The 17,861-nt window shown below is 44.9% G+C and overlaps 1 protein-coding gene across 1 annotated transcript in view; it reads left to right on the top strand.

Moving 5' to 3' along the window:
• LAMA5 (laminin subunit alpha 5) overlaps nucleotides 1-17,861 on the top strand; it is a 261,360-nt gene that overhangs the window by 149,208 nt on the left and 94,291 nt on the right. Inside the window, 10 exon segments of the mRNA XM_056844902.1 lie at nucleotides 1,424-1,561; nucleotides 2,889-2,941; nucleotides 3,281-3,380; nucleotides 4,910-4,962; nucleotides 7,501-7,606; nucleotides 8,135-8,234; nucleotides 9,408-9,564; nucleotides 12,099-12,131; nucleotides 12,133-12,172; nucleotides 12,175-12,237. Coding sequence (XP_056700880.1) covers nucleotides 1,424-1,561; nucleotides 2,889-2,941; nucleotides 3,281-3,380; nucleotides 4,910-4,962; nucleotides 7,501-7,606; nucleotides 8,135-8,234; nucleotides 9,408-9,564; nucleotides 12,099-12,131; nucleotides 12,133-12,172; nucleotides 12,175-12,237 — 843 coding nt within the window.

The following is a 17,861-nucleotide window of genomic DNA, read 5'->3' as shown; positions in this document are numbered from 1 at the left end:
GGGTATGCAAAAAAGCACTTACAGGGGAATGTCAACAAGTTTTTTTTTTTAACTGAGCAAATCTAAGTGATTATTTGTTGAAATGGGTATACAGTAAACAAAAACAAAACAAGAAAGAAAGAAAAATAAATAAAATCTTATATGCATACTTAGATTGTGTGCCTGTAGTTAGGGCAGATTATATTTAAAAATTTGTAAAGCCTTAGCAGTTTTCTGTCTGTTATTATTATGCGCTCGAGGTATGTTCAGGAAAAAAAGAAACTCCTAGGCTGTTGATTTATTTGAAAGCATTTTGGTCTGTCCAAAGTAGATGAGCAGTTCAGGCTATGCAGTTTATAAAAGTGGAATGGCAAAAGAGAATGTGAGACCATTTTGATCAATGGCTTAATTCAGATATCATGTTCTGATCCCTTGAAACCAAGGCTTTGTACATGCTGTCCTCCCGAGAGATCACGTGCTTTCTCTTACATGCAGAGCAGTAAGTGAAATCTCCTTAGCTCTGATTGTGTGTGTGTAAAGTGCCGTCAAGTGGCAGCCGATTTATGTCAACCCAGTATCATTTTCAAGGCACGAGGCTAACAGCCCATTCCTGAGCCTTCGGCGGCCGGGGACGGCATGGGCGAGGTGCCGCTGCAGCGCTGTGGCGCCTCCAAAGATGTCCCCTGGCCACCGAAAGGCTTGAAAAAGCCTTCCGGAGGCTTTTAATTTTTTTAATGGGGCATTTTGCCCCACTGAGAACCGCGAGCCTTCGCCAACGAAAAAGCTGGCGCAGCAATGCTGTTCTCCCCGTCGGTGTACCGGGCCGAAATTGGACAGGAAGCTGCCTACTGGCAGCTCCACCCCCCAGCACGCCCTGGGAATGCCCCCCGGGAGGCCGGTGCGGGGCTTTGCTGGGTCCTCCCGCCAGCGTCCGTGCCATCCTAGACAGCGTAAGTGCCATCGCGGCCCATTTCTGGACTCCAAAGGACTTTCTTCCTTTGAGGTCAGGAATGGGCTGTAACACAGGTGGTTTGCCATTGCCTTCCTCTGCCCAGCAACCCTGATATTCTTCAGTGGTCTCCATCCAAACACTAACCAGGGCTGACCCTGCTTAGCTTCGGAGATCTGATGAGATCAGGCTAGCCTGGGCCATCCCGGTTAGAGCTTCTGATTGTGTGCTTAGTATAAAGTCTAGTTGCTACGTGCAGAATTTGGAGGCACAGAGATAACTATGAAAATCTCCATTTTAAAAAAAATGGAAAGCAAGTTCCTTGAGACATGTGCTTGTGGCAGAGGGGAAGAAATCCCTGGAAAACAGTTGGCCTGTTGCGATGCCACACTTGCAATATTCTATCAGTGCCGTCCTAAGCATACTTACAGCCTTCTAAGCCCACATTATTTTTGTCATGACTTTGCCTGTCTTGTCTCTTTGCATCCACTTAAGCTTGCCACTGTTCCGCGGAAGGCTCTCTTCATGGCTCATGTGATCAGGAGACTGGACAGTGCAGCTGCCGTCCCAGAGTATCTGGACTGCGTTGTGACACCTGCGTTCCAGGGGCTTATGGATTCCCACAGTGTGAAGGTAGCTCTGCCTAGCACCTGTTTACACTGAGGTCTTACAGCATACCTGAAGCCCTGATGTGGGTCTACCTCGGCACTCAGGGCACCGAGCATCACTGCTAATTTGTGACGGAGTTCATAATGAATAATACTAAAATGAATGGCCCCATATATTACCAAATTCATATGCAGAGCTCATCATTGGATGGCTTCTGACCACTGCTTTTCATAGCATCATAGAGTCTGAAGGGACCACCAGGGTCATCTAGTCCAACCTCCCAGTGACCCCTACTCCACGCCCCGGGCATACCCTGGGCATGCAAGAAAGGGCCACAAGAGCCAAGCACTGATACAAAGCTTCCTGCCCTTCCTCTCATGATCTGCCTAAGGTCATAGAATCAGCATTGCTGAAAGATGGCCATCTAGCCTTTCATTTGTTAAACTCTGATGGGGAGAAGTAGAGCAGTCAGAAAGTAGCAGATGGGTACACAGTTGGCATTGGGTGCCTAGATGGTCACCTGAATGCTATGGTGTGTTTTCTGTGTACTCAAATTCATTATTCCTCCCACACACCCCACCTACTTCAGTTTTCTCAGCTCCAAAGTTAAGCCCATTAGGTTCCTACACCTTCACTCGTTAACTACCCCATCAGATCTATAAAGATAGTTCTAGGTGGGTAGCCGCGTTACTCTGTAGTAGCAGAACGAATTCTGAGTCCAATAGCACCTTCAGGACCATCAACACCTTGCTCTAATCAAGCTGATTAGAGAGCCAGCGTGGTGTAGTGGTTAAGAGCGGTGATTTGGAGCGGTGGACTCTGCTCTAGAGAACCTGGTTTGATTTCCCACTCTGCCACATGAGCAGCGGATGCTAATCTGGTGGATTGGATTTGTTTCCCCACTCCTACACACGAAGCCAGCTGGGTGACCTTGGACTAGTCACAGCTCTCTCAGCCCCACCTCCCTCTCAGGGTGACTGTTGTGGGGAAGGGAAGGTGATTGTAAGTCAGTTTGATTCTTCCTTAAGTGGTAGAGAAAGTCAGCATATGAAAACTCTTCTTCTTCTGATTACATTTTGCACTGTGCCTGATTTTCTTCTTTGTAACACCCTTCCCACTTTCCAACTTGGATATATGGGCTGATGGATCTTCATTCTCATTTATATCTGATGAAGAGAGTTTTGACTCCCGAACTGTTATATTTTGGATAATTCTGTTGGTCTTTAAGGTGCCCCTGGACTCGAATTTTGTCCCCATCAGCATGTCGTCACAGGAGCTGCACATAGTAGATGCAGGCTTTCCTCCCCCCCCCCCCCAAAATCTGTTCTTATTGGTGCCTTTTCTTTTGCAGCGGGCTCTTGTAATCCTGCAGGGCTTGAAGACGTAGATCCTTCCTCACCAATGGTGAGTATATCTCAACTTGGTAAATCTTGTACAACACATTGAATGTTTGTGAAGCGTGAAAATGGGCAGTTCCACAGTATCATGTGAGCCTGCAGGACCTTCTGTTCCATTTGAAATCCACTTCCAAATCTCCACTAACCATGGTGACTAAAGGGAATGTCCACATTCAGAGGCAGTAAACCTTGAATACCAACACCAAGAGGCAATATGAGGGGAAGGCCTGTGCCCTATAAGTTGGCCTTCCAGAGTTACTGGTTGGCTCCTGTGTGATATCCTTCTCTGATCCTGCTGGGCTCTTCTTATGTTCTTATGTTCTCCTTCCTCGTTTTTCCTTTTCAGGGGTCCTGCAAGTGTCGGGCGTACGTGGAAGGCTCAGCTTGCGACAGGTGCAAGCCGCTCTACTGGAATCTGACTCCAGATAATCCGTTTGGATGCATGAGTAAGAATACCCATCAGTTCCTTCAAGAAGGCACAGCCACTGGAGACATTAATGCCTGAACTGGTTTATCCTGACTATTCTAACAGTGATTTAAGTTGGATGTGGTTCACGTTTCTACTCGTCAAATAGCATAATAAATAGCAGTATGAACAGCTACAGGGAAGACATTTTGGTAGGGACATCTGGTCAAAAAAATAGCCCTGGAATCCAAGGCTGTGTCAACTTGATGGAGAGCCAGCATGGTGTAGTGGTTAAGAGCGACGGACACTAATCTGGTGAACCGGGTTGGTTTCCCCCCTCCTCCACATGAAGCCTGCTGGGTGATCTTGGGCCAGTCACGGTTCTCTCTGAATTATCTCAGCCCCACCTACCTCACAAGGTGTCTGTTGTGGGGAGAGGAAGAGAAGGCGATTGTAAGCCGGTTTGATTCTCCTTAAAAGGTAGAGAAAATCGGCATATAAAAACCAACTCTTCTTCTTCAGTAATGGGGCATTACTAAGTACTTTAGATATATAAAGCCCCTGATTCAGTCCCTGGTATGTCTAGTTAAGGGATGTCAAGCAGCTAGGCTGGGGAAGATGCTCTATCTTAGGGTGTGATGAGTCTTGGATTGCAGAAGCTTAGAAGGGCCATTGGTTTTTTGTGATTTTGTGGCAACTCTGTATATCTTAAAGCTTCTTCAATAAGGAAAGCTCCATCAGAATAGTTTAGGTGTTCACAGATCACAGAATAAATTAAGAGCGAAGGAAGTCCTTCTTGAAGCTTTCACTATCAGCTTTTATGTAGCCCTGGCATGGAGGTCTGTCACAAAACTTGTATTTATTTTACAAAATTTATACCCCACCTTTCTGCCCTCAAAAAAGCCGTCAAGAGGGCTATGAAAATAAACGTGCATGATAAAATGACATCTTAAAACCATTAAAACCAACAAGAAACCAAAAGAATCAAAACCAGAGCCAAAACACATACAAAAACAACCATTAAAACATGAACACATGAAGCTGTGTTATACTGAATCAGACTCTTGGTCCATCAAGGTCAGTATTGTCTACTCTGACCGGCAGCGGCTCTCCAGGGTCTCAGGCAGGGGTCTTTCACATCACCTACCTGCCTAGTCCCTTTAACTGGCGATGCCGGGGATTGAACCTGGGACCTTGTGCATGCCAAGCAGATGCTCTACCACTGAGCCATGGCCCCTCCCATGGGCAGGAAGATCACTGAGGGAACACCAAATGAAACAAAAAAAAGTCTTCATCCACTGGCAGCAAAAGGTCTCCCTAGGGGAGAGACTTCCAGAGTTTTGGTGCCACAACTGAGGAGGCCCTCTCCCGAGTTGCCACCTGCCTAATCTCAGAAGGTGGGGGCACCCAAAGCAGGGCCTCCAAAGATGACTGTAGTGGTTGGGTGGGTTCATAAAGGAGTAGGTGGTCTTTCAGGTATGTTGGTTCCAAACCACATAGGGCTTTGAACACCAGCACCTTGATGGACTGAAGAGCCCTAAAGATGGACTAATTTTCTGTTTCCCTCAGGCTGCCAGTGCAACACTGCGGGAACAATTGCAGGCGTTGCAGAGTGCCAGCAAGTAAGTTTCCTTCCATGTGATGAAATCTTCTGCCATGTCCTGTGGGCGGAAGCCTTTACCTAAGGTGGTTTATGCATGGGTACTTTCACTCACATTCGACCCCAGTTTGTCTTGGTTGTCCTTGGAATTATGCATGAGTTTTCCGTCCATTAGAAATGACCTCGCTGCCAGCCTTCACAACTCCTGGGACTTCCCGTTCTTCTCTTAACCCGATTCTTCCATCTCCCCTGAGCTCAGCCCAGGTGAAATCTCTGTGCATAAGGCAAAGCGTGGGACACGGGAGCTTGGGGGAGTGATGTTTCTTTCACAGACAGCACTACAGCCAATTACAAAGCAGCATGTCAAGGGGCAGGCATTAAATGCTTCCTGCTTCCTCTGAGTTCTTTCTGAGCAGAAGGAAGGATTTTAGAAATGAGACTTTCCCCGGTTCCTTTTAGCAAGCTAAGTTTTTTAAAATGCTTTTTTATGCAGCAATTGGGTGTGGGGGGACGTTTCTCTCACAATAAGCATACAGCCAATTACAAAACAGCATTTCATGGGGCGGGGACTCCAGTGCTTCTTGATTCGAGCTTGGAGACTGCTGGTGCATAGATTCCCAACAGAAAAATGTGTGGGTCCAGCGAGCAATGAATCTCAGGTAAAACTCCCGTGCATAAACGACCTTAGCGTATCAGTTCACCTTCAGCTGGACCACAGAATTCTGAATATGGTGTAACTATTGCCTTACAGAGTGTTGTCCCCCCCCCTCCTTGAATCTTTGCAAGATATTGTGCATCAGATGACAGGTTACATTTGCGGGGTGTTTTACTTTGACGGCACAATCCTAAGCGTAGTTAAATCCTTCTATATCCATTGAAGTCAGTCAGGTCAGAAGTGTGTAACTATGCTTAGGTTGCAACTGTTAGTGCGATGGTATTGTTATTCTAGGAGACTTTGTGTTTCTTCCTTGTATGACAAGGAAAGGGTAAATAAAGAATTTAACATTCATATTGTCAGGGCTGGATTATTTCAAATTTGGAAAAAATACAGAAGGATTTTGGAAAATAAGACCCCAGGATGGGTTAATCCAGTAGAAGCATATATGAGAAGAAGGATACATTTAAATTTAAATATGGATATATATAGAAACCTTATTGAATGGGAAGTGGGAAAATGGGCTTTAAGAAGTAGAGAAGAACTTGGATTAGTTTTTGTATTATAGATTAAAAGATATATTTAACAAAGATAATCAGCTTGGATTTAATAAAAATAAGTCTGAATTAGAAAAAATATTAATAAAAGGAAATAAGGGATTGATAGGAAGAATGTATAAATTATTAATTGAAATTAATTTAGAACAAGAAAGAATTAAACCAGTTATGATAAATTGGATGAAGGACTTAGGGTTTAATTTTGAACTGGAAACATGGGCAAATTTATGGAAGAGAGAATTTAAATTTACAATAACCAATGAAATTAGAGAAAACCTGTATAAAATGTTTTATAGATGGCATATAACTCCTGTGACTATATCAAAAATAGATAGAGGAGGCATAGATTTATGTTGGAAATGTGGAAAGGAAAGAGGTACATATATGCATGTATGGTGGGTATGTAAAAAAAATAAATTTTTTTGGAAAAAAGTACTCAGGGAAACTAATAATTTGATTAATGGTAGAGTTAAAAGGAAGCCGGCTTTTTGTTTATCGGGAATTCCACAAAAAAATATGACTAATAGTGATAGGGTTGTTTGCCAATATAGTTTTGCTTCTGCAAGAATTGTAATAGCTAAAGTTTGGAAGCAGGTACATAAACCTTCAATTGCTGTCGGGAGAGAGAAGTTATGGATGTATATGAGGATGGCCAAATTAATAGAATTCCTATATGGAAATGATATGGAAGAATTTAAAAAAATATGGTTTAAGGTCGCCTCATATTGGAATAAAATGGCAAAAATGGATTTTACAATATTATTTAGCGAGTTATAGAAATTAGTTTTAATAATTTTATATTATATTGTTGATAAGTTTATTGTAAAAACTGTTTAGACACTTCTTCGGAAGTCGGGTGAAGGGTCACTTTTTTGAGGTGGGTGGAGGGAGGGGTATCTTTTTTGAATTTAATGGTTTGTTAAATATGAAATAATTAGTATATAAAGATACTCTTATGTATTTTTTATATATTTTTTGTTTTTGTTTTTATTGTATTTTTTTATTATGGTATTGTTTAGTTGTGTGTAATAAAAATTTAATAAAAATTTATTAAAAAAAAGAGGAAAAAAAAGAGACTTTGTGTTTCTTTTGGGTTCCAGTTCTTTAGTATACAGTCACATCGTGTTTTTCTCTGCCAGTAGCGAGAACTAGAGCTGAAGTTTTCAGCCCCCTTGTTGCTTTTTCTGTAAAACAGAGCTGTTATTGTGATTGTGTGCGTACCCTGTCCCCTTTCAGAGTTTTTTCCCTCCTTGTCTTTCTTGCTTGTATGCACCCTTTCAGACTGGGATCACTGAAATTGCTAAGCTCTCGCCAGTTGCTTAACGATGTGCGATTGGTGTTCTTGCAGGGGGACGGACGCTGTTTCTGCAAGCCCAACACATGCGGCCAGTCCTGTTCAGCATGCAAAGAAGGATACTACAACCTGGCGAGCGGGGATTACTTTGGCTGTCAAGGTGTGTCCTCTTTCCTCTATGACAGCACACTCAGGGGGCTCTGCATTAGAATAATAGAATCATAGCGTCTAAGCCCATTGAAATGCATGTGTGTTCATGTGTTCAATGTGTGACATTGCATTAAAGTTAGTACTTACTTTGACAGAAATTAACTATCTAAATAAATGCAGACAAAGTCAATTTAGGACAGAATGATTTATTGGGCGCTGATGAGGATGTATTATAGAACAAAGCATGAAAAAAGCCATTCAGGGCTGTATACTTGGGTGGATTATGATGCTGACGGAGCGGGACGGTCTGTGGATAGTGGTCAGAGACTTTATTTAGGAGCCCTGAAGACAAACAGTTTAGAACTGAGAGGCAATGGAAACAAATCCAGGCGAGGCCAGAAGCTAACAAGAAAGCGGAGACAGCGGAATAAAAATAGTGCCAAGCCTCTACCCCTCCCTTTCAGTACCAGGCTCTGATGAGTGCTATTTGAGGCCCCTGAGTGGCTGCGGAATGTAAACATGTGCTTCCTTTCCGCAGGATGCCGGTGCAACATCGGTGGATCCGTCGGGCCAGCGTGTGAACAGAGGACAGGAGCGTGTCCCTGCCGGCTGAACACGCAGGGCCCCACATGCAACCAGTAAGGCATGCCTCAATACGTGCGGAGAACCCAAGACCGGCCTAGCCCTGATTTTCCGTGTGTTGGGAGTGGGCTGGACAATGTGAACGGGTCATTTGTTCTTCTTTGGGAAACAGCCGTGTTGACACGAGGCTGACGGAGAAGTGCTTGTATACTGGAGGCAGGGGTGTTCATCTGCAGATTTTTTTGTGTGTGTGCCGGGAAAAAAATGAGGGACACAATAGAGGTTATGAAGCTCTGACCAGTGGGAAGAACATGGGTGAAGAGAAGGGGTTCTCCATCTCTTTCCAGTCTCTCCCCCCACCCCCCAGTTTTAAAACAATCTGCTGCCCAATTAATTGTTACGCAGACTCCTCTCGGGAGATAACCACCCAAGTGGCCAAATTTTGCATTCGGTCTTGTGGGATTTGAAAACGGCTGACTGAAAATCTTACCCCATAGCTGATCTTTCCTCCTCCTGTTCAAATCATGTCTCCCAGAACCACGAACACATTTTTTTCTTTTAATTGTTTTAACCTAACTTTTAATTTTTATTCAGAGCTGATCTTGTATCGAAATAAAGATGATTTGATTTTGATTTGATTGTTGCACAGCCCAAAAGATGTTTTAATGGTTTGAATTTAACTCATTAATCGCCTAAACATGGCAACTTCAGTTCTTTCACACTTATTTAATCAACACCCCCCCACCCACGCACACACACCAAACCTATGATGGAACTATGCCGGTAGAAACAAGCCAATGGCTGAGGTCACCAGAAGTAAGGTGCAGGTTTATCTTCCAACCACTAACTAATTATTAAGTGCCGTCGAATCGCAGCTGACTTACGTTGACCCCTCACAGGGTTTTCAAGGCAAGAGATGGACAGAGGTGGTATGCCGTTGGCTGGCTCTGGGTAGTAGCCCTCTGAAAGGAGAGATTTCCTTGGCCCGTTTCATCTAAAAACTATGCAAATTTAGAGTGCAGCTTCCAAAATAAGCAAAGTCACAAAACATTTGTGTAATTGAGCACAGAATATTGCTTTGCTGAGTACATCTTGTTACGTACTGAAAGGATTAAAGCAAAACAAAAGCAGATCCTAAATGTGGTTCAGCAGAGACTTTTGTTCCTCACAGCTCAGATGGAAATGAAGTGGTTTTAATTGTGCGCATCACTTTTTTTTTTCCTCTCCAGACCAGCTAGAGACCATTATATCCCCGATCTTCATCACCTGAAATATGAACTGGAAGAAGGAACTATGCTGGACGGGAGGCCCGTCCGCTTTGGATACAATCCTCTAGAATTTGAGAATTTCAGCTGGAGGGGATACACACAAATGTCTTCCATCCAGGTAGGCCTTGGCCCTCCCATCTCTTACCTTGGGAGGGGCACTACAGGCAACATCACACATTATAGATTTCCTACCAGCAAAGTGCTTCTATAAGGGAAAAAAGTAGAAAAGACATATGCAGGTCATATGCAGAAGTTGGCTCCTCTGTACGCATGCCCTTGAAACGAAACAGATGCGTGCGCAGTAGGCACAAGTGATGATCTCTGTATGCTTTTCAACGTTTTTCTCTATATGGAAATGCTTCTCCCCCTTTCCTGTTGAAATTTGTAACATTTGAAGAGGCCTTGAATGTGTAAGGGATCCATGTTTTACCCAGAAGGTCTCGCGAGGGGCCAATGCAAAATGGTTGCTTTGTGTTTGTGTATATAGTGAGAGCCTGTTTTTGCTAACGTTAGATTTAAGAAGAGAGGAGATGGATGTTAGGGAAAGTCCCAGGTCAAGAACATTCCACTGTATCATCCTCAGCTTCTCAGAAGACATGCGCTAGGCAGGAATCATAAGAGACTGTCTGTAAACAGAAACACACACTCAGGTCTCCTAAAGGGCTATAGTCACCCGCTTCTTCTCCTTCCCCTGTTGCAACTCTGTGCATAACATTCCCTGCTCCTGAAAAGAAAGGAAAATCCTCTTAACTCTTTCCTGTCCAGCATGTAGCTTTGGGTTTTTTTTGCTTGAGTTTGCTTGGGGTTTTTTGTTTGTTTATTTTTTTGTCTGCTTGAAGAAAGGTAGCTGGTTTCTTGTCTGACTTGGTACAGGAGAATCTCCAGGGGCTGGGACCTGAGCTTGCTGTCTTGGAGAAACGTTTTCTTCTCTCAAGCCTGAAGTTAACACAGATAAGGCATCTCTGTGTATCTGTGGCTTTAGTTTATTTAGAATTCTGCTGCATAGCTTTGGAGGCTTTGGAAAATATTCTTTGCTTCATTTCTTTGTCCCCTTAAAATATCGCTTGGGGGCCTTATTCTCCTTGTTCTCATTATGTTTTGTTGGGAGATGCTTTCCAGAGCTCCTTGGATTCCTTTAATATTAATGGCCAGGGGTGCTCATTCCGCAATTCGTTTGCTGATTTGAAGATACGAGATTTAGAAGGTAGAACTGTTTTCTTTTTTCCTTCTGTCGCAGAATGTTCTAGAACATCTGCAGGCTTCTCATCCAGCTTTGTGGGAAACGTAGCTTGAGCTGAAACTCCTCAGCTAATCTGCCTATTCTGTTTCCCTACGGGTAACTAACCTGCATGGGCTTTTGAGTGCCAGGCCATCGAAATGAACAACTCTCAGTTTGTCCATCTAAATTTTCTAGTCGTTGAAGGGAACCAAGATGTCCCCACGCCTTTGGGTTGGATCCAGTGGCACTCCTTCCCTTCCCTCAAGACAGAATGGCACTTTTACTGTAGGAAGAAAAGAAGGGGATTTTTTTTTTTGCAAGTTTTTCCCATCCCAGTGAAGACACCCACTTTGCCCCCTTAAATGCCCATAGAGGACCTAGTGGTAAGCTCTCCTTCCCTGGAGGTTTTTAAGAAGAGGTTAGATGGCCATCTGTCAGCAATGCTGATTTGATGACCTTAGGCAGTTGATGAGAGGGAGGGCATCTTGGCCATCTTCTGGACATGGAGTAGGGGTCACTGAGTGTGTGTGTGTGTGGCGGGGAGGTAGTTGAGAATTTCCTGCATTGTGCAGGGGGTTGGACAAGATGACCCTGGTGGTCCCTTCCAACTTTATGATTCTATGACCCTTGTCCCCAGGGGAACAGAAGTTCATGCAAATGCAGATTCTTCTCATTGGGCTGAGTCATATGAACACACGAAGCTGCGTTCTACTTAACCAGACCCTCAATCTGAGTATTATCTACTCAGACCAGCAGCAGCTCTCCAGGGTCTCAGGCAGAGGTCTTTCACATCACCTACCTGCCTGGTCCCTTTAACTGGAGATGCCTGGGATTGAACCTGGGACCTTCTGCAATGCCAAGCAGACGCTCTACAAACTGAGCCACGGCCCCTCCCCAAGATCACAGAGACATGTGCTTGCAAGGAAGATGTGGGTACATGCTGGAGCCGTCCCTTTAGTCTTTTTCATGCCCAAGTCCGTCCTCACAAGTAGATTCATGCAAATACAGATTCTTCTGATTGGGCTGAGTCCTGGGATTGATTGACAGGAGTGCTCCCCTGCTTTCAGCTTGTAAGTCTTGATGCAGTCCTTGCAGGTGTCGGCCGAGGTCTCCCATCTCTTTCTTGAGGGTCCCTCTCCTTTTCCTCTCAGCTTCCGCATTCTGTCCCTTTTTCTCTTGGCTGTGGAGTGTGCACTTTCGGCAAGGCTGGATAGACGTCCTAGGTGGAATGCTCTGTAGTGTACCAGAGGCATCTTTCCTCCCCCTTTGGCCATTCTGTAGTGGCAGAATGGGGCTGCCTCAATCCCTTCTCTGCTTCGGCATGCCGGTTATGGGAGCAGGAATGCGGGAGTGCTGTGCTTTGCGCTGGTGGCAGGTGACGGTGGAGGTGACTTAAGGTGTGCTCTGCTTCTCTCCCCTTTCTCTCCCACCAGCCCAAGGTAGTGGTGACCCTCAGTGTGACCTCCCCCTGACCTCTTCCGCCTCGTCTTCCGCCACGTCAACCGGGGCCGGCCAATGTGGAAGGGAGGGTCTCAGTCCTTGAGGAAGGAAAGTTTAATGTTTGTGGCAACTGTAAGTGCATTTTTCACTTCTAGATCGAACCCGCCCGGACCCCTTTCCAAAATCAAATCGATAAACCAGCTGCCCCCTTTAATTTCAGCCAAGCGGCATTTCCTCCCCCACAAAGCTCTGCCACCCACATCATAGATTGTGGACCTCCTCAAGTGTTTTACCCCTAGGAACATGGGGAATTGCTGAGGGGAGGGGCCCTTAGAGAAGCAGGTAGACAGATAGGAAGGGAGGGAGGGCAACGGGCCAGGCGTCTGCCCTACAGTGATCTGTAGCTGGTGTGCTTTTTGCCTTTTGCAGAGTAAGGTCAAAGTCACAGTCCACGTGCAAGAGGCGGAGCTGTACCTCTTCCATGTCATCCTGAGATACGTTAATTCGGGAAGCGCCACAGTATATGGCAAAATTACAGCTTTTCAGCCACGGCGGAAAGGTAAGGACCCACCAGATTTCATTCCATTTTTCCTACCATCTGTGTGTGTGTGTGTGTGTGTGTATAACTTATTGCGGTCATTGACCAGTATTGCAAAGTTAAAACATCATTAAACAACAGTGGTTCAGTACAACGAAAAAAAGGCAACATGATAATTTGAGCTAGTCAAATGGGTTTAAGACTCTGCATCAGCTTTAGTATCATTCCTCCGTGTCTTACATATCCCAAGACAGAATTTAGCTACTTGTCTGGTTACCCACCCCAGGAGCCCCGTGGCGCAGAGTGGTAAGCTGCAGTACTGCAGTCCAAGCTCTGCTCGCGACCTGAGTTCAATCCCGACGGAAGTTGGTTTCAGGTAGCCAGCTAAAGGTCGACTCAGCCTTCCATCCTTCCGAGGTCTGTCAAATGAGTACCCAGCTTGCTGGGGGTAAAGGGAAGATGACTGGGGAAGGCACTGGCAAACCACCCCCGTAAACAAAGTCTGCCTAGGAAACGTTGGGATGTGACATCACCCCATGGGTCAGGAATGACCCGGTGCTTGCACAGGGGACCTTTACCTTTTTACTGGATACCCAGTGGTTTTTATCGGACAACAGATATTCCAATTTAGCTGCATTGGATTTATCGAGAAATCCAACTAACCCTGGCTGAGATATTTTGATCTGGCCTCCTTGTAATATGGACATCTCAGAAGTACGCGCTCCGTGGTTTCCACCTCCTCCATTGAGCATAAACATAATCTTTCTGAGTATGGGATCTTTTAAAATCTCCCTACCAGCATGGCAGTGTGCGTGTGTAAAGTGCCGTCAAGTCACAGCTGACCCTGTAGGGTTTTCAAGGCAAGGGACGTTCAGAGGTGGTTTGCCATTGCCTGCCTCTGCATAGCGACCCTGGACTTCCTTGGTGGTCTCCCATCCAAATACTAGCCAGGGCTGACCCTGCTTGGCTTCCAGTATCTGACGAGATCAGGTGTATCTCCTCCTAATTCAAGTGTTTGTTATAGTCTGCCTGCAAACTGTTCAACATCTGGTCAACAGCCAGACACTTATTTTTTTTCCACATCATGTATTTATTGTTGCCGAAATTCTTCTACTTGAAAGAGAATCAGGGCCAGGATAGCAAGTGCTAAGCTTTCCATTACAACTTGGGTACTGCTTTTGATATGTTCAAGCAACCAAATTTCTGTTTGGTGCCAACAAGTAAAAAAAATCTTTTCCCAACAGCTTAAAAACTCATTATTTACTGGCAGGTGACATTTAAAAAATACAAAATAACACGATATATTTATGTAGAGCATAGGTGTGTGATTAAAAGATAAGGAAAGGATAGTTAAATTGTGGAACTCCCTGCCCCGGGATGTGGTGATGGCTGCCAACTTGGAAGGCTTTAAGAGGGGAGTGGACATATTCATGGAGGAAAGGGGTATTCATGGCTATTAGTTAAAATGGATACTAGTCACCCTGTATACCTATTCTCTCTAGTATCAGAGGAGCATGCTTATTATATTAAGTGCTGTGGAACACCGGCAGGATGGTGCTGCTGCAGTCATCTTGTTTGTGGGCTTCCTAGAGGCACCTGGTTAGACCCTGTGTGAACAGACTGCTGGACTTGATGGGCCTTGGTCTGATCCAGTAGGGCCTTTCTTATGTTCTTGTGTTAATCGTAGGAAGACACAGGAAAGATTCCCTGTGTGGCTTGTATCAGTGGATGTTTGGCTTCTTTAGTCAAAGAGTCATTTGGATGTTTTTTGCAGATCCATCAATGTAAAAAGTAGGCCGGTATTGTTTCTAGACTGAAACAATGCAATGCCTCCGCATCCGCCGTTTGTTTGAAAATGCTGACTCATACTGACTACAGCACTGCAGCAAGGGCTGGTTGAATACAGGCCCTGGAATGTGCTCTTTGGACAACAGGTAGCCGTGAGCTCATGTTCATTAATGCCGCTCCAGTAACGTTTTGGCAGGATAATGAATGTCTTCAGGCTTACTGGTTCCCAAGTTCCATTGACTTTGGAAGGCGAGCTGGTACACCCTTAGGAAAAACGGACCTTTCAGTGCCTGTCAATTAGAAATGTAGAGAAGCAGCCTTGGGTAGTAAACAACTAAAATGCAGTGTTTGAAGAAGGAGGAGGAGGAGGAGGAGTTGGATTTTATATGCTGACTTTCTCTACTACTTAAGGAAGAATCAAACCGACTTACAATCGCCTTCCCTTCCCCTCCCCACAACAGACACCCTGTGAGATAGGTGGCGCTGAGGGAGCTCTAAGAGAGCTGTGACTAGCGAAAGGTCACCAAGTAGGCTTCATGTGTAGGAGTGGGGAAACAAATCCAGTTCACCAAATTAGTGTCCGCCACTCATGTGTAGGAGTGGGGTATCAAACCCGGTACTCCAGATCTGAGTCCACTGCTCCAAACCACTGCTCTTAACCACTGCACCACACTGGCTCTCTAACCACCTTCACAAAGCTGAATTAGACTTCTGTAGACCGAAAAAGGGAACTGTTTTAGGTAAAGCTTCATCACCCGATCATTTGGAGACCTTTCTTACTTGTCTCAGCGTTGCACCAAGCAAATGGCGCTCTGCACGCCTGAAGCTTGGAGAGCCAGCATGGTTAAGAGCAGTGGACTCTAATCTGGTGAACCGGGTTGGTTTTCTCACTCCTACACATGAAGCCAGCTGGGGGACCTTGGGCTAGTCACAGCTCTCTTAAAGCTCTCTCAGCCTCACCTACCTCACAGGGTGTCTGTTGCAGGGAGGGGAAGGGAAAGTGATTGTAAGCCGGTTTCTTCCTTAAGTGTTAGAGAAATTCAGCATATAAAAGCCAACTACTCCTCCTCCTCCTCTTCTTCTGCTTCTTAAGAACATAAGAAAGGCCCTGCTGGATCAGACCAAGGCCCATCAAGTCCAGCAGTCTGTTCACACAGTGGACAACCAGGTGCCTCTAGGAAGCCACTAACAAGACTTCTTCTTTTTCAAGCTCCCCGCTTTAAGTAATCAAAAGCTGAGGAGACAGAATGAAGGTGGAGCGTTTATTTATTTTATTTTATTAGTCTTATATCCCACCCTCCCCAGCAAAGCTGGGCTCATTGCATGCAAAGAAATGGATCACAAGCAGAACCACAGTCTGGCAAACGTTGCGGTGAAACCCACCCCTTTTTGTGTTACCGTCTTACTTGCGTTGGCCGTGCCTGAGCGTGTTTAATTGTAAAATGTCATGGTGGAGAGGCAGTTTGGCGGAACAGAAACAAAGGCCTCTCAGTGAGTCAGAGTAACCATACCCCATAAAGTGATTTCACCTAGTGGGTTGAAATCTTGAAAACCAAAAGAACGAAGCAGGAATGCAACAGCTTGGTTCCTGTCTCCACCTGCAGTTGTAGTGCACACCTTGCTTTTTTTGCCCAGTGGGGACCCAAAGCCGCTTCTAACACCATTCTCCTCTCCTCCATTGTCTTACAACCCCGTGAGGTAGGGTAAGATGTGGGAGTGTGGCAGGCCCAAAGTCACCCAGCAAGCTTCCATGGCATTGGAACTCAGTGGGGATTCGAACTCAGTGGGGATTCGAACTCAGGTCTTCCAGATCCTAGTCCAGTGCTACCCACTGTGCCATGTTGGCTAGACCAGAGCTTCTTAAACTTTTCCCACTCGCGACCCTTTTTCGCCCAAGAAATTTTTACGCAACCCCGATTAAATAGGTATATGAAATAGGTATACAAATCAAACATTTACTGATAATAAGTCATAAAGAAATTTATTTAAAACTAATTCTTTGGTTTTACTATTGCCAAATTTTCCGCGACCCCCACATTCAGTTGCACAACCCCATATTGGGTCGTAACCCACAGTTTAAGAAGCTTTGGGCTAGACTAAGCTAAACTTGGGCGAGATCTCCTCCCTGGCTTGAACAAAGACATGGGATTTATGACTCGTGGCAGTTGTTAATTACTTTAACAAAACCTGAGATGTCCCACCCATTATAGGTGATAACTAGATTAGCATTTCTAGAGAATGGTCTCTCAACATTTCTTGGACAGATTTAAATTTTACACGGTGACTTTTCACCCAGTTTATTGCTCCTGATCCTAAGCAGAGCTCTCCGTTGACTTCAATGCAATTAGAAGGTATAACTCTGCTTAAGACTGCAGTGTAGCTGCTACGTCACAATCCTCTGCACATTTACTAAGAAATAAGTTCTCCTAGTACAGCGGGGCTTACTCCCAAATAAATGTGTGTAGGATCACAGCTGTAAGGTTATTTTTTATTATTATTAATCTTTTTCTTCTATTTTTGGAATATATTGTAGGGTCAGGAGTCCCCAACATTGATAAGCCTATGGGCACTTTTGGTTTTTTGAGAACAGGTAGTGAGCATCAACTCAAAATCGCTGTTGTAGGGGTGGGAGGTATGATCAATCGCAGAAAGGCATCCGGGCAGACTGAGGCCGATCCCAGAATGTTGGGAGGTTCCAATGTCCTATGATGGAAGTATTTGTTTCCAAAATGACATTTGCTGTAGATATAAATGAAATGTGATACTGTGATATCAGCTCAGGACTGTATAATCCTTTTTCTTTTTGCTGTCAAGTCATAGCCGACTTATGGCAGCCCTGTAGGGTTTTCAAGGCAAGAGGCATTCAGAGGTGGTTTGCCATTGTCTGCCTTTGTGTGGCGACCCTGGTATTTCTTGGTGGTCTCCCATCCAAATACTGACCAGGGATGACTCTTCTTAGCTTCTAAGATAGCCTGGGCTATCCAGGTCATATAATCCTTTACTGAGGCTTTTTTTGGATACAGAATACTTCCAAAGAACAAACAGGTAACAGTGTTGCACATCTCTGACTATTGTGTCAAACACATGAACACATGAAGATGCCTTCTACTGAACCAGACCCTTGGTCCATTGAAGTCAGTGTTGTCTACTCAGACTGGTAGCGGCTGTCTAGGGTCTCAGGAAGGGGTCTTTCGCATCACCTACTTGCCTAGTCCCTTTAACTGGAGATGCCGGGGATTGAACCTGGGACCTTCTGCATGCCAAGCAGATGCTGTACCTCTGAGCCACAGCCCTTCCCTGAGGACGTATTGCGCTGTAATTTTACACATGTTCCTTGTTATTATTTTAGTTTTGTCATTTGGACTGTCTGGTCAATTCAGGCTGCTTTCACTTAGTCATGTACGCACATGTGCAGGGATCACTTCTTAGT

This window comes from Euleptes europaea, chromosome 2 (assembly GCF_029931775.1).
Source record: "Euleptes europaea isolate rEulEur1 chromosome 2, rEulEur1.hap1, whole genome shotgun sequence".
NCBI classification, from domain to species: Eukaryota; Metazoa; Chordata; class Lepidosauria; order Squamata; family Sphaerodactylidae; genus Euleptes; species Euleptes europaea.
Note: the sequence above shows the minus strand (reverse complement) of the source record. Positions and strands in the feature narration are given on the sequence as shown.